General features: G+C 43.4%; 2 protein-coding genes across 3 annotated transcripts in view; both read right to left on the bottom strand.

Moving 5' to 3' along the window:
* The window catches only part of TCEAL2 (transcription elongation factor A like 2), a 647,988-nt gene that overhangs the window by 561,706 nt on the left and 71,836 nt on the right, over positions 1 to 14,446 (bottom strand). The gene's annotated exons all lie outside the window — the stretch shown is intronic.
* On the bottom strand, positions 8,254 to 14,423 carry HNRNPH2 (heterogeneous nuclear ribonucleoprotein H2). 2 transcript variants are annotated; one of them, XM_050775970.1, is made up of 2 exons: positions 14,275 to 14,423; positions 8,254 to 10,470 (listed from the first exon to the last, which is right to left on the bottom strand). In XM_050775970.1, exon 2 carries the CDS (start codon positions 10,415 to 10,417, stop codon positions 9,068 to 9,070), a length of 1,350 nt encoding a protein of 449 aa, XP_050631927.1. In that variant the 5' UTR covers positions 10,418 to 10,470; positions 14,275 to 14,423; the 3' UTR covers positions 8,254 to 9,067. The 2 variants fall into 2 exon arrangements, with proteins under 2 accessions (XP_050631927.1, XP_050631926.1); XM_050775969.1 differs by having other exon boundaries at positions 14,263 to 14,422.

The raw sequence follows: 14,446 nt of genomic DNA, 5'->3' as shown, positions 1-14,446 counted from the left end.
TCCAACCTGACCAATGAGCACTCCGTACTTCCCAAGCCGCTACCTGCCAAATTATCTTTAAAAACTCTGATCCCAGCCAGGCACAGTGGCTCACGCCTGTAATCCCAGCACTTTGAGAGGCTGAGGTGGGCAGTCCACTTGGGGTCAGGAGTTCGAGACCAGCCTGGCCAACATGGTGAAACCCCATCTCTACTAAAAAATACAAAAATTAGACCGGCATAGTGGCGGGCACCTGTAATCCCAGCTACTCGGAAGGCTGAGACAGGAGAATCGCTTGAACCCGGGAGGCAGAGGTTGCAGTTAGCTGAGATCACACCATTGCAGTCCAGCCTGGGCAACAGAGCAAGACTCTGTCTCAAAAATAATAATAATAATAACTGATCCCCCAAATGCTCTGGGAGACTGATTTAAGTAATAATAAAACTCTGGTCTCCTGCACAGTCGGCTGTGTGTGAATTACTCTTTCTCCATTGCAACTCTCCTGTCTTGATAAATCGGCTCAGTCTACGCAGCAGGCAAGGTGAGCCCACTGGGCAGTTACAGTAGCAGTGTTAAGAGGTGAGACTTTTAAGAGGTGATTAAGTCATGAGGGCTCTACCCTCACAGGTGGGATTAATGCCATTATAAAAGGGCAAGATTGGTCTCCTCTTGCTCTATCTCTTGGCCCTTCTTTCTATCTTCTGCCATGTCACGATCTAGCCTTCCTCTCCTCTGGAGGACACAGTGTGTGCAAGGACCATCTTGGAAAAAGAGAATGGCCTCACCAGACACCAAACCCGCCCACACCTTAACCTTAGACTTCCTAGCTTCCAGAACTGTGAGGCAATAAATTTCCGTTTATAAATTACCCACTCTCGGGTATTGTTACAGCAGCACAAAACAAACTAAAATAAAGATTAAATGTGTACTTCACAATATCACACTCTCATCCTCCCAATTCCAATCCATTGCCAAGTCCTGCGGATTTTACCTACTAAGAAACCCTAAAATATATCAATCCACTCCATGTAAACCACAGCTACTGTAGTGCAAGGTACTATTACCTCTACTCTAGATTGCTGAAATGGCTCCTAATGAAACTCTCCAGTACATTCTGACTCCTTCCCAATCCTTTATCCACCACACTGTAGCCAGGGAAATATTTTCTTTTTCTTGCTTTTTTTTTTTTTTTTTTTTTAAGACAGAGTTTTGCTCTTGTTGCCCAGGCTGGAGTGCAATGGCGTGATCTCAGCTCACCACAACATCCGCCTCCCAGGTTCAAGTGATTCTCCTGCCTCACCCTCCCGAGTAGCTGGGATTACAGGCATGAGTCACCACGCCTGGCTAACTTTTTGTATTTTTAGTAGTGACAGGGTTTCACCATGTTGGCCAGGCTGGTCTCCAACGCCCGACCTCAGGTGATCCACCCACCTCAGCCAAAGTGCTGGGATTACAGGCATGAGCCACTGCGCCTGGCCCCCAGGGCAATATTTTCAGACAAATCTGATTCTTCTCCTCATCCCACAGGGCTTCCAATGGTTCTCAGGATATAGATTGAATGGCTTAAGGTGGCTTGTAAGGCCCTACATGCCCTGACCCCCACCACACTGCTGTCCCTACTGCCTGTTGAACTCCAGCCACTTTCATTCAGTCTCTTTTACTCACCATGCTATCTCTGAACACATAGCCTCAAACCAGCTCCTCCAATTCTCACCTCCAATCTAATTAGCCACTATTCTTCCTTTAGCTCTCAGCTCAATAATTGCTTCTTTGAAGCAATTCCTGACCACCTTGACTAGTCGAATACCCCTATTTTACAGGCTCTCATTGCACCATGTACCCTCCTTTTCATACTTGTCCTCATTGCAATACACTTGTATGGCTATTTGCTTGCGACTTGGCTCCCCACTGTACTATGAGCTCTTTGAGGACAGGGACTTAATAGGTGTTTTTGCTCAAATTTCCTCAGCACCCAGCACAAGGCCTGGAAATAAATTGGTGTTTTTTTGTTTGTTTGTTTGTTTTGTTTTGTTTTGAGTCGGAGGCTCACTCTGTCACCCAGGCCGGAGTGCAGTGGCGCAATCTTGGCTCATTGCAACCTCTGCCTCCTGCATTCAAGTGATTCTCCTGCTTCAGCCTCCCAAGTAGCTGGGATTACAGGCGCACACCACCATGCCCAGTTAATTTTTGTATTTTTAGTAGAGAAAGGGGTTTCACCATGTTGGCCAGGCTGGTCTCGAACTCCTGACCTCATGTGATCCACCCGCCTTGGCCTCACAGAGTGCTGGGATTACAGGTGTGAGCCACTGCACCTGGTGAATTGGCAGACTTTTTAAAAAAGAATTGTACCCCAGCAGGTCAGGCTAATATATACTACTAGAAGCACTGTCTGAGAGTGTCTTCTGCCAAACGGAAACAGAGCCAGACACTAGCCAAAAGCAGTAAAGGCATATTTTGAGTACTATTGTAATAGGGGAAAAGAGACTTTAGTATAGAATTAAGCTCAATCCAAAGACAAGTAGGGCAAGTGTGGATTTACAGTCAAGCAGCAGAGTGAGGGAGCCAGTAGAAAGAAAATTCCTAAGGGGAGAGAGACATCAAGGGTAGGGGGATTCTTGCTCAACTGACTAAACAGGATCCTTGCCCAAGGCAGGACAAGGTGATCAGGTATCAAGGGTGGGGGAATTTCTTAGCAGGATTCTTGCTAAAACTGGGCTAGGCAGGCCGAGGACAGGGCCCAAGGACAAGGCATAGTTGAAAAGAAGGCTCAGAGGAGCCTGTCCAAAGTTTGCTCAAAGAGAGAGACTTTGTTACTTTCTCAGGCCAGTGTATGTTTCTTTATCTTTATGTCTTACTTTGCTGCTAGTCTCCCCACAAAATAGATCATATCCCCACTATTCTTTACTTAATATTCCAAAGGCATTTTAAGAGCTTGAGTTATAATTTATATTTCATAAAGTTCTCCTCCTTTTCAATTGCAAATTCAATAGTTTTTAGTAATTTATAGAGTTGTGCAAACGATCACCACATTTTCGTTATCTCTAAAAGACGCTCCATGCCCATTTGCAGCCACTCCCAGTTCCCACCCCATAGCTGCTTTTGAAAGCCATCATATTTGCCTGAGGATGAAAGGTACAGCCTCACTGGAAAAGCAAAAATCAAAACTACCACGCGTGAAATAATTTGAGAACCACCAAGCACTAATTGTGCATTTCTGATTATTTGCTCAAAAACATTTAAAGACAAATCAATGTGAACTAAGGAGTGGGGGGAGGTTTCAAGGAAAAGGTAGAACATTTTAAGGTTTTTCTGCAGAGGAAAAAGTGCGCAAAAAAAAAAAAAAAAAAAAAGGAAAAGGAATTGGAGTTGAAAAATACTCCAACGAACGAACCAACATGTTTTCAGAACTTTTTGAAGTTCCAATATGGTGCTGTCATGGTCGGTGAGCTGTCTGTCCTTGATCCAGCAAGCAATGTGAGTTTCTAGAACAGAAGGATAAGGATTTATCGCAAGCCATAAAAGTTGAAGCAACACTCAACTGAAAATAAACATGTATTGAGCGCCTACTGTGTGTCAAGCAAGGGGCTCTGCGTAGGAAAAAAGGGGCTCTGCGTAGGAAAAAAACGGCTCCCCGCAGCTCCCCCTGCCCCGGCCAGGTGGCTGCATGCCGCCTTCCACCTACTCCCTGGACTGCCCTGGGGCTGAGAACGCCCCTGGCGCGAGAAGCTGGACTCCCCCCGGGGACCGGCCCGAGATCACTCGGAGCCCGGGCGCCCGGCACAGGTCAGACGCAAGGGGGACACAGCTGGGGCCGGCCCTTCCTTCCCTTCTCCTGTCGCACGACTAGGCCTGCGCCCGGTCCCGACCTGCCGCCCTCCCCCTCCTCCCAGTGAGACCGAAAAGAGCCCGAAGGGCCTGGGAGGGAGGGCGGGTGAGGTTCCCAGGCCTTTCCAGATGCCCTGCCATGTTTGGCAAAGCGATTGTCTTCCCTCTCGGAGCTCCGCGGACACCCGACCCCTCTTCCTCTCCTTCACCACCTTCCGTTATTCGCCACGCTGGCCACTTCCCCTCTGCTGCCTCCCGCTGAAGCCCCAGCCCGGCCGCGGCCGCCATTTCCCGGCAGCCTCTTCCCTCTGCCTTTAGCCCTGAAAGGAAATGTACTGGGGCGGGGCGGGGGGCGCTGTGTGAGGGTCTCCGGAAAGCCGCCGGGGAGGAGGGATGGATTTTTTCCAAACTCTCTCCGCTCTCCCGAAGCCCCCTACCTCACCCTTTCTCCCCGCCTTCTTGTGGGCTTGGGAGCGAGAGAGGAGGAGCTGGTCCTAGCACTGGTCACCGCCACCCTCACCCCACAGATCCTGGGGCACGAGTACCCTTACACCACCCCATAAGGATCCCAGCCATGTCCTCTGTCCTTCTCCGGAGCTCATTTCCTCCTCTCCTCCAGCTTCCTGCCCTTTCCCCAAGACAAAGTTGATGTTTACCCTCCCTGAGACTCAATTTCCTCATCTCTAAAGTGGGATGACACGTAAAGACATCTTGTATATGTGAAACATGCCCTGTGCAAAAGAGGGGCAGCAGGAAGAGGGATGGAGGGAGAAAAAGGGCCCTGGAAAAAGGGTCCTTGGAATGTACGGGTAGATGTTGTAAAGAATGTATCGGTCAGAGCATTAGGATAGGTCAGTGGTTCAGAAAATAATTACTGAATATATTATTTTGATTCTTAGATGTTATCTCTCAGTACTTATCTCTTCTTTCAGAAGCCTAACATTCTCTTCTCAGAGGGCCAGAGCGATGTGTGTTCTGTGCATTTATCTATGCTGACCACTGCTGTGACGGAGGTGGTGGGGCGTCCATTCACAGGCTGCAGGCACAGGGACAACATAACTTTGGAGTCCTAATTAGAAAAAAGAAGTCAGGCTGGCTGGAGCAGGGGAAGGCAAAGAGAGAAAGCAAATAAGCTACAAATTTGTCTTTCTTCATGGTCCAGAACATGTAAACAAAAAGAGGAAGCAGATAAGCTATAGGTCTGCTTTTCTTTATAGCCCAGGACATGCGGCTTCCTGCACAGATAACATACATAACTCACAAACTTCCTGCTCACTATCAAACGCCTCAATTTATCAAACACCCCAGCTGACAGAAGAATGCAAGTTAGCTCCCTACTGCCTTGGCTTTCTCAATCAGCCCAAAAACCATCCTGTAAAATCTCCAGCAAGCCTTTGTTTCTTTGCAGTCGGCCCTTCTCTTGCAGGCTGCCCGTTGCCTTCTCGAAATGTATTTTCCTACTTTCTCTAATAAATCTCCCTTTCTTTACCTACAACTGTCTTGGTAAATTCTTCTACCCCTGCACCACCAGCCCAGTTAGTCGACACTCCCCCGCGACGATAACCCCTCACCTTCCCAGCGGAGCCCTGCACCATGCTAACCTGAGCCCCTTGGACTTGCCTGCTTTGCATTCACGAGAAGACAATTTTGGTCAGTGTGGGAGCAGCTTGTAAAGGGCTCTTGTGACACTCCCGGCCTGGTATAAGGCACAGCAAGTGGAATTTCCTTCCATCAGCAGCTGTTTTGCAATAGCCCTGGAGGCCCATCTTGAAGAAACCTTCATTTTAGCTGACAGCGCTAGGAATTCTACCTGATGGAAAAGGAGCTTGATTTATAAACACGTTCACAATGCATTTTCATATCACTTTGCTGGGTAGAGAAGGCAGAGAAGATATGTCATGCTTACACATGGAATTGTCTTTGTTTTGGTTACTTCCTTTAGGGTTGGATGAGTGAATGCAGGAATCAATGAATGGGTGGATAACGGAATCCATGTATCCATCAGCCAGTAGTTCCCTGCAGCAGAACCACCCTGAGCACTTGTTAAAACACAGCTTATTGGCCGGACAGAGGTTCACACCTGTAATCCCAGCACTTTGAGAGGTCGAGGCAGGAGGATCTCTTGAGCCTAGGAGTTCGAGACTAGCCTAGGCAACATAGTGAGATCCCGTCTCTATAAAAATCATTTTAAAAATAACTGGGCTTGGTGGTACTCACCTGTGGTCCCAGCTACTCAAGAGGCTGAGGTGGGAATATCGCTTGAGCCTGGAATTCAAGGCTGCAGTGAGCCGAGATCGCACCACCTCACTCCAGCCTGGGCAACAGAGCGAGACCCTGTCTCAGAAAAACACAAAAAACAAAACACAGCTTGTTGGGCTCCACCCCCAGTTTCTGATTCAGTCGTTGGGGGAAAGGGGGTGGGGCGGGGGGGGCAAAAAATAATCTGCATATCTCACAAGGTGGAGGTTCATGCTGTTACTGATTGGGCACCACACCCAGAGAACCACTGGCACAAGCCATCCGATACTCTTAGGCCGTGATAATTGTGGCTGCAAATTTTCTGCCTGATCCTGCCAAATAGCTCACACACGCAGTTGAAAATAAATCCTCTGACTCAGTGTTTGGGGGGTGTTGTGGGTGGGCTGCCCACTCTACCTCCCGGCACTTTCCTGGGTAGTAGTGTTAGATGTGAGTGTTGGAGCACGTGTGGTGGTGTGTGTGCATGCGTGTGCACACCAGCTATACTGCTGTCCCTTTGGAACCTCTAGTGCTGACCACTGACCTTCTCCAGGTTCTCTCCTTTGCTCCCCAGAGCCCTTCTGAATTTTCTTATCCAGCGAAGAAGAGTAAGTGAACATTTAAGATCACAAGGAGCCCTCCATTGTCTCCTGGGATTTGGTGCCATCTAGTGGCTAACTTGAGAATCTTTGCTCAGACTTAAAGAAACTTCTGGAAAATTAACTAAGTAGCCTGGGAAGGCAAAAACACCTACTTGTTTACCCTCTGAGAAAGGCTTCCTGGACAAGGACTGGCTCAACATGATAGGAGTCAAAATGGATTTCTTGCTCTCCTGAAAGCTGTGATAAAAATTAGAAGTCATCAAAGAATCTCAATCACGTCCCACTGCATCTTCAGCTTCAATGATTTTCCAGAATTGATTTTCATTTCCTGAATGAAATGGAGTCAGGTAATACCAACTTGGTATTTGCCTCCCATCTCATTTCTCTGGGTCCCAAGCTCTGAACAGCCCAAGTATAGCAATACAGTTCCCAAGGGGTCAGTGAAACTACAAAGAGATCTGTAGTTCAAGGTACAGTTGGTACTGATCAGAGGGACATCGGGGTCTTAAAGTCATTGAGGGGTGGAATTGTTAATGACCACTGTGATCCAGACAAAAATCTAAGACATCAGCACACAATGCCACAGGTGCTCAGAATCCTCATGAGAGGTGGAGGTATTGTAAACATGTGGTTTGGACTTTAATAGAAAACTTAAACTACTTGTTATGGGAACAAAGGGGAGGCGATCAGGGATCATAAAGGAAGCTGCTCCTTAAAGTTGTTTGGGGAACTGTGATGGGTCTCAAAACGTGGTCTTGAGACCAGCAGTATCAGCACATTCTCAAGCAACATCCCAAAACTACTGAACTGTAAACTCTAGGGATGGGGCCTAGAAATGAATGTTTAAACAACCCCTGCAGATGATTTCTGATGCACATGAAAAGTTTGAGAACGCTGGTTTAAGATAAGCTTTAGATGCCCTAAAATACACCTGAGAGTGTTTAGAGAATCTCCTAATGAATTCATGGAGGAGACAATTTATTTCCTTAACATAAGCCTGCTTCTTTTTTGTTTTGTTTTTGACACATAATTGTAAGCCTACTTCTTTTTTAACATACAAAGGTGCCTTCTAGTTTGTGATGAAATACAAAGGATTATTTATTCGCTTTCACTTCTTTGGATTTTAGAGAATACTATCTTGGTAAGTGGCTCCAAAAGTAGCTCAATAGTCCTGTAGACATGGTAAGTTTTTTTAAAAAAGAAGAAAATGTTCAACTTTAATATTAATCAAAAAAATACAAATTAAAATTGCAATGAGATATCATTTCTCAACTAACAGACTGGCAAAGATCACAAAGAATAATGTGCATCAATAAGGAGGGCATAAGGGGGAAAATAAAGCACACACTCCAGGTAAAAAGATAAAGTACCAGAATCTTGCTGGTAACACAAATCAGAAGCCTTAAAAATGAGTATATCTTTGACTCAGCAATCCCATTTCTAGGGATATATCTTAGAAATAATTAATGATATATGCAACAATGAACATATAAAGATGCTAAATATATTGTTTATAATTTTAAAATTAAAAATTTTAATTTTGAGGGAATTATAAAGTCAATCAGCGTGCCCATATGACAGAACATAATAAAAATCAATCAGCACAAGATTTTTTCCAGTTTTTAAAAGGAAGATTTATTTAACAAGTTTCACTTAGTACAATACATCTAAATGGAAATCACAATACAAGGAAAGATTTAAACCAAAGCCTCAGAATTTCATACAAACAACACGACCAAACTTCTAAAGTATTGGTATTACATCTTAAAATTGTCCCGTATCCTTCAAAAAAAAAAAAAAAAAAAAAAAAAAAAAGTGTACACTCACGTGCCTTACAGGATATTAAACCAAAAAGCTAGAATTAACAAACATGCCAAATGTTTTCACTTTGAATCGTAGACACAGCTCCTATATTTGAGTTTTACAGAAAAGCATGTTTCTCAACATGCATCCGAAGTTTTCAATGTATTTGTGGTATAAGAGCAACATTTAACATAAGTGAAACTGCATTAACCTAAATACGCTTACTGCTTAGGTACACTCCTACAACATAACTAACTTGAGGAAAGCTAAAAATTGTTTTAACAGTTATGGTCAATACTGAACTTTGTTATTATGTCCTAGATGAATGTTTCAGTGTTCAAAATTACTGAGCTTGAAGTTTTAAAATAATCTCAACTTCCACTTTACAGTAAGCATGAATCACAAGCCTGTAATGCAAAACTGTTAAACTTAACTCTTGTTTTCTTAAAAAAGGAGAAAGAAAGATAAAGAAAGAGAAGCTGACCAAGAGTGATCAGAATCAATTATATTTCCCATTTACCAATCATACTGGATATACTAGACATCCCTCCCATTCTATTCAACTCCCACAAATGTACAGCTTTTATATATGGAGTAGCTGTTTGGTGCTCCTTCTCTACCTAAGCAAGGTTTGACTGATAGTCACTGGAATTTTCCTGCAGAACTTGGTCATATCCACTCATACTGCTCTGACCACCATAACCACCTCCATAACCACCACTCAGCTGCTGGCTAGCAGGACCTCCATAACTAGACTGGTTGGATAAGCCCATCCCTCCCATCATTTGGCTACCATAAGCCCCGCCACTTGCCCCTGCTGTAGAATTCAAAAAAAGTTCTACATAGCTGTGATCGTAAGCACCCCCACTTGTTCCTGCAGTAGAATTTAAGAAGAGCTCCACATATCTATGTTGCATATTAGCTTTGTCTTTTGCCATAGCTGCCACAGCATCTTCATGAGTAGCAAATTCAACATCTGCCTCACCAGTAACTCTGCCATCGGGTCCAATTTCAATATGTACTCTCATGGGATTAAGAGGTGAGAAGAAATTATAAATATCATTCTCAGTGGCTCTGTAAGGTAACCCCCTCATGTGTACACAGTGCCCTGTGGTGCTCTGGAAACTGGACCCACCATCTCCATATCTATGATCAGACATTCCTGAAAAACAGTAATTGAGGTCTCTTCCAAATCTATCAGACCCAAAGCCATATCCATCATTATAGCCACCATAGTCATCATAGCCTCCATACCCTCCACCGTAGGCACCACGCCTCATCCTTTCAAACCCAGCTCCTCTGCCAATGCTATTATACCCTCTGCCAGCCCCCGGCCTATCATAGGGACCTGGCCGCTGCATAGCCATGAGCTTTCGAGGGGGATCATAGTGGGTTCGAACTTCAGCTCGGCTACTCTTGAAGATCTCAATGTACCTGTGCCCTATTCTTTCCTTGTGTTTCTTTAAGGCCTTCTCAGCTATCTCCTGCGAAGCAAACTGCACAAAGGCTTCCCCTGTGCTTCGCCCCTGAAAGTCCACTGGCAGTGTCATCCCATTTGGCACAATTTCCAACCCTGAAAAGAACTGAACAATCTCTTCCTTGCTACAGCCAAATGGGAGTCCTCTAAGCCGGACGAAGCCATCGTTGGCAGTATCAGGGCTATTCGGACCTGTATGCTTCAACACCCAATCCATTTCAACACTGTTAGACTTGAATACTTCAACGTATCTGTGTCCCATGGTTTCTCTGTCCTTCTTCAAAGCCAATTTCACTTCCTCTTCAGATTCAAGTTCAACAAATGCTTCACCACTTGGTCTGCCTTCTCTGGTGTAGATGAAACGAATACCTGATGTGCCATTTTGGATCTTGCAATCAGAGAAGAAGCGCATCACTTCATCGGCTGAGCAGGACCAGGGTAGGCCCCTGACCTTCACCACGAACCCCTCCCTGCCTTCCGTGCTCAGCATCATGGTGACTGTTGGGCTCTTGGTGGCAAATTTGGCTCAATGCAATTTTAGTGTAGCTGAAAAAAAAAATTAGAAGACTACTGTCATGGAAAAATGCCCGTGATATAGTAAGATAAAAAAGCAAACTATTAATAGAAAATTCAACTATGCTGACAGCTTTTCTGTAAGATGTCTGTATAAACAAAGAGTTCACCAAATTTTTAACTCATTCATTTTTTAAGTTATTTATTCAATGCCTATTACATGTTGGATACCATTAAAAATTAATAGCAATCGGCCGGGTGTGGTGGCTCACGCCTGTAATCCCAGCACTTTGGGAGGCTGAGGCGGGTGTACCACCTGAGGTCAGTAGTACCACCTGAGGTCAGGCGGGTGTACCACCTAGAGGTCAGAGACCAGCCTGGCCAACATGGTGAAACCCTGTCTCTACTAAAAATACAAAAAATTGGCTGGGCGTGGTGGCAGGCGCCTGTAATCCCAGCTACTCGGGAGGCTGAGGCAGGAAAACCACTTTTATGTACCCAGGAGGTGGAGGTGAGCCGAGATCACGCCACTGCACTCCAGCATGGGCCACCAGAGCGAAACTAAGTCTCAAAAAATAAATAAATAAATAAAATAACATCAACAAATCAGTGGGATAGGTCAACAAATAAAAGATGGCTATATCTGAATATACACACATAAAAAACTTCACTAGATCAAAAGATTAAACAACAATTAAAACATTAAAACACAAACAAAACACAGGTTATATACGTTCTTTATATAATCTCCTTATATACAAATGTATGCAAATCAATAAAATCAGGGAAATATTTGGGCTTCAGAGATAAATGAAAAAAAGACATTATTGGGAATTCACACATTCATTTTAGAAATATTTTTTAGTTGCCATGTCCAATACTCAGCTCTGGCATACAAGAATCAATAAGCCCAGAAAGGGCTTATGATCCTACAGGAGCACCAAATATCATTATTAAAGATGTAAATGCAAATATACATTATACTTGCCATGACCCTCTGGGTGGGGTATAAGCATAGTATCAAGGAGGGACTAGTTGATCAGTTCTGTTGGTTGGAGGTCAAATGGTTAAATGAAACAGACTAACCTGCCCAGGGATCCATAAACGATTTTTTAAAATTATGATAAAGCACAAATAGGAGAGGGAAAAGCAAGAGAAAAGGCTGGCAAGGCATAGATCAGATCCCAAAGACTTTTATGCAGTGCTTAGTTAAGACTGCATAAAAAAACTGGAAAAATAACATGGAAAATCCATAAACCTACCACTCAGAGTAACCACTAATATGTTCATTCTAACTTAAAAAAAATCCCAGTGCAGCAAATTTAAAGAATTAAAACTGTATAGAAATATATACACACTATATACACTAAGCACCTTTTAAGACTTTTAAACCGGGGAGTTTGTGGGGTGACTTCACCAAAACTCTTTCAGACAGATCACCCCGGCAACAGTGTGGTACTCAGAGGTGGAACTAGGGAGATTAGTTAGAACTTGTCTCTTAAATATACGTTAAAGGAATCGCCTAAGGCAACAGGAGTAAAATGGAGAAAAGCTATATCTACACATACCAAAAAAAGTGGAATCTGCGGGACTTGATAACAGATTAAGTATGAGAGAATACAGGTATAGGAGGATACAGGAGAGCAATCTGGGAAATGTTCAAATTTAATCAATCTTCCAGCAAGTTAAAACCAGAACTAATCATTATTTTTCACCCATCAAGATTATGGAAATTAAACGGTGACAGTAAATCAGTGCTATGCAGAGTTCACAAACTAATAATACACTACTAGAGGAGTGATAATTGATATAAACTATTTCCTTTTTGATAAATCCCACTATATCCTGAAAGCAATTTGATAATATGTATCACGCCTTTTGACAGCAAATACATTTCAGTTATGTGCCCTAAGGAGATGATCTGAAATTCAGACAAAGATTTATGGAGCTATATATTCTTTGAAAAGTACTTTATTAAGAAAACTGGAATATTATGCATTTAATTTTAAAAGTTACAAAAATATTTAATAACATGAGAAATTACTTATGCTATAATTATAAGTGACCCAAGAGCACAGCTGCTTTACAATCTCAACTATGTACAAAATACATATTCCCATACCCTTTGACACTGCTAGAATCCTTCCAGGAATCTAGTCAACAGAAATACTTAGGAATGTTCCTTGCAGCACTGTTAGTAAAGGCAGAACATTGGAAACCTAAATAGCCATCATTAGAGGAATGGCTGAATGAATTATACCTTATCCTTAAAATGGAATGCAATGCAGCCATTTAAAAAAAAATCTATCTGCCTTGACCCAGAAAGATCTCCAAAATACACTAAATGAAAGTACATAGTATGATCCTACTTATAGTAAAAGATTAGCATGCATGTATATACGTATGTAAATAAATAAAAGAAGATCTGGAAGCAAACTTGTTTTTGAGAGAACTGAAGGGTAGGGGGAGTGAAGTGGGCTTTTCGCTTTTTACCCTATATACTTCTATACAGTTTTAATTCTTTAAATTTGCTGTACTGGGATTTTTTTTAAGTTAGAAAGAACATATTAGTGGTTACTCTGAGGGGTAGGTTTATGGATTTTCCATGTTATTTTTCCAATTTTTTTATGCAGTCTTAAATTTCTACAGAAATTATTACTTTTACTTCAGCAAAAAAGCAACATAAAACAAATTAAAATGTTTGCATTTCTGGGATTTGGTATAGGAAATTTTATAAAATTGTCCAATTTTGAATGTGGATGGTTATCTGATATGGTCTGTGAGCACTGGGCCTCTTGGAAACAAAGTACAAAGTGTAATAACGGCCATAAAACTACACTGAGGAAACGATTTAACATTTACTGATTGCATATTAAGTGCCTAGCACACTGCATCTGCAGTGATAACAGTTTTCCTATTAACCATCCTAAGGTCTCAGTGACAGATTTACAGGCTGTTTTTTATTACATTTTGTACAATTTTTTTTTTTTTTTTTGGCTTGCCTTATCCCTGGGATAACCCGTCCCATTTAATTCCCTGCACCACTCTATCCCTTAAGAGCCCTTCTGTAGGGGCAGAGAGGTTCTACTTCATTACTGCGTCTCCTGGGAAGGCCATCAGGACTGCTGGCTCAAGTGGGAACCAGGACTCTTTGTGAGTTAAGAATTTGTGTATTTATATGCGTGTTACACACATTTTTTAAAAAACTGTAACGACATAAGGTTGAGTAGTCGTCTCTGGGTGGTGAATTACGTGTATTTTTAAATTTTATACTACATTGTTATTTTTCAAATGTTCGAAATTGAGTATGTAGATTGTTGTTATCAGCAGAAAAATAAACATTATTCGAATACTCAATTCAGTAAAGTAATTTATTGGGCGCCTTTGTCAAGCACGCATTTGCCTAGATGTGACTCTACAGATAAAATTCACTTGGGGCCTCCCCCTACAGACAATCAGGCAGTGGAGACTGAGTCCCTGAATAGATAGACCAGCACTCAGACCACTATTTTCAGTATCTGTTTTTCTTAACTCAGGGCTGTGGTTTTCAAACCTTTTTCGCCTTACGGTCACCCTTAGGGGTCCCCCGAGACCGGCCCAGACAGACAGATACACAAAAACACATACACAGTCATGAGCGTCCACCATTTCCCCACCAGGCGCAGCACAGGCGGCTTCCCGGCACTGAGATGGGGGGGAGGAGGGAAGAGAGCGCGAGGGGGGAGGGGAAAGCAGAGAACGAAAGAGGCGGAGGCGGCCCCCGAACCCCGCTTTGGTCTTCATCATCACCACCCCTGGGTCCCCAGTTCCCACCCACACACCAACCTCTAACGATACCGGGTAATTTTCCTCCTTCTTCCCTCAAACGGCTATAGCGAGACGGTAGACGACGACCAGAACTACTTCTGCTCACGTAAGCGAGTAATCACGTGAGCGCCTACGTCATGTGAGATCTCGGTCACGTGAGCAACTCTCGGCTTAAACTCGGGATCACTAAGGTGCCGCACTT

This window comes from Macaca thibetana, chromosome X (assembly GCF_024542745.1).
Source record: "Macaca thibetana thibetana isolate TM-01 chromosome X, ASM2454274v1, whole genome shotgun sequence".
NCBI classification, from domain to species: domain Eukaryota; kingdom Metazoa; phylum Chordata; class Mammalia; order Primates; family Cercopithecidae; genus Macaca; species Macaca thibetana.
This window is presented reverse-complemented; position numbering and strand designations above follow the sequence as displayed.

Bases quoted from the DNA above. Each gene is read 5' to 3' on its own strand.
- HNRNPH2 (XM_050775970.1), bottom strand. From the start codon at position 10,417: ATGATGCTGAGCACGGAAGGCAGGGAGGGGTTCGTGGTGAAGGTCAGG.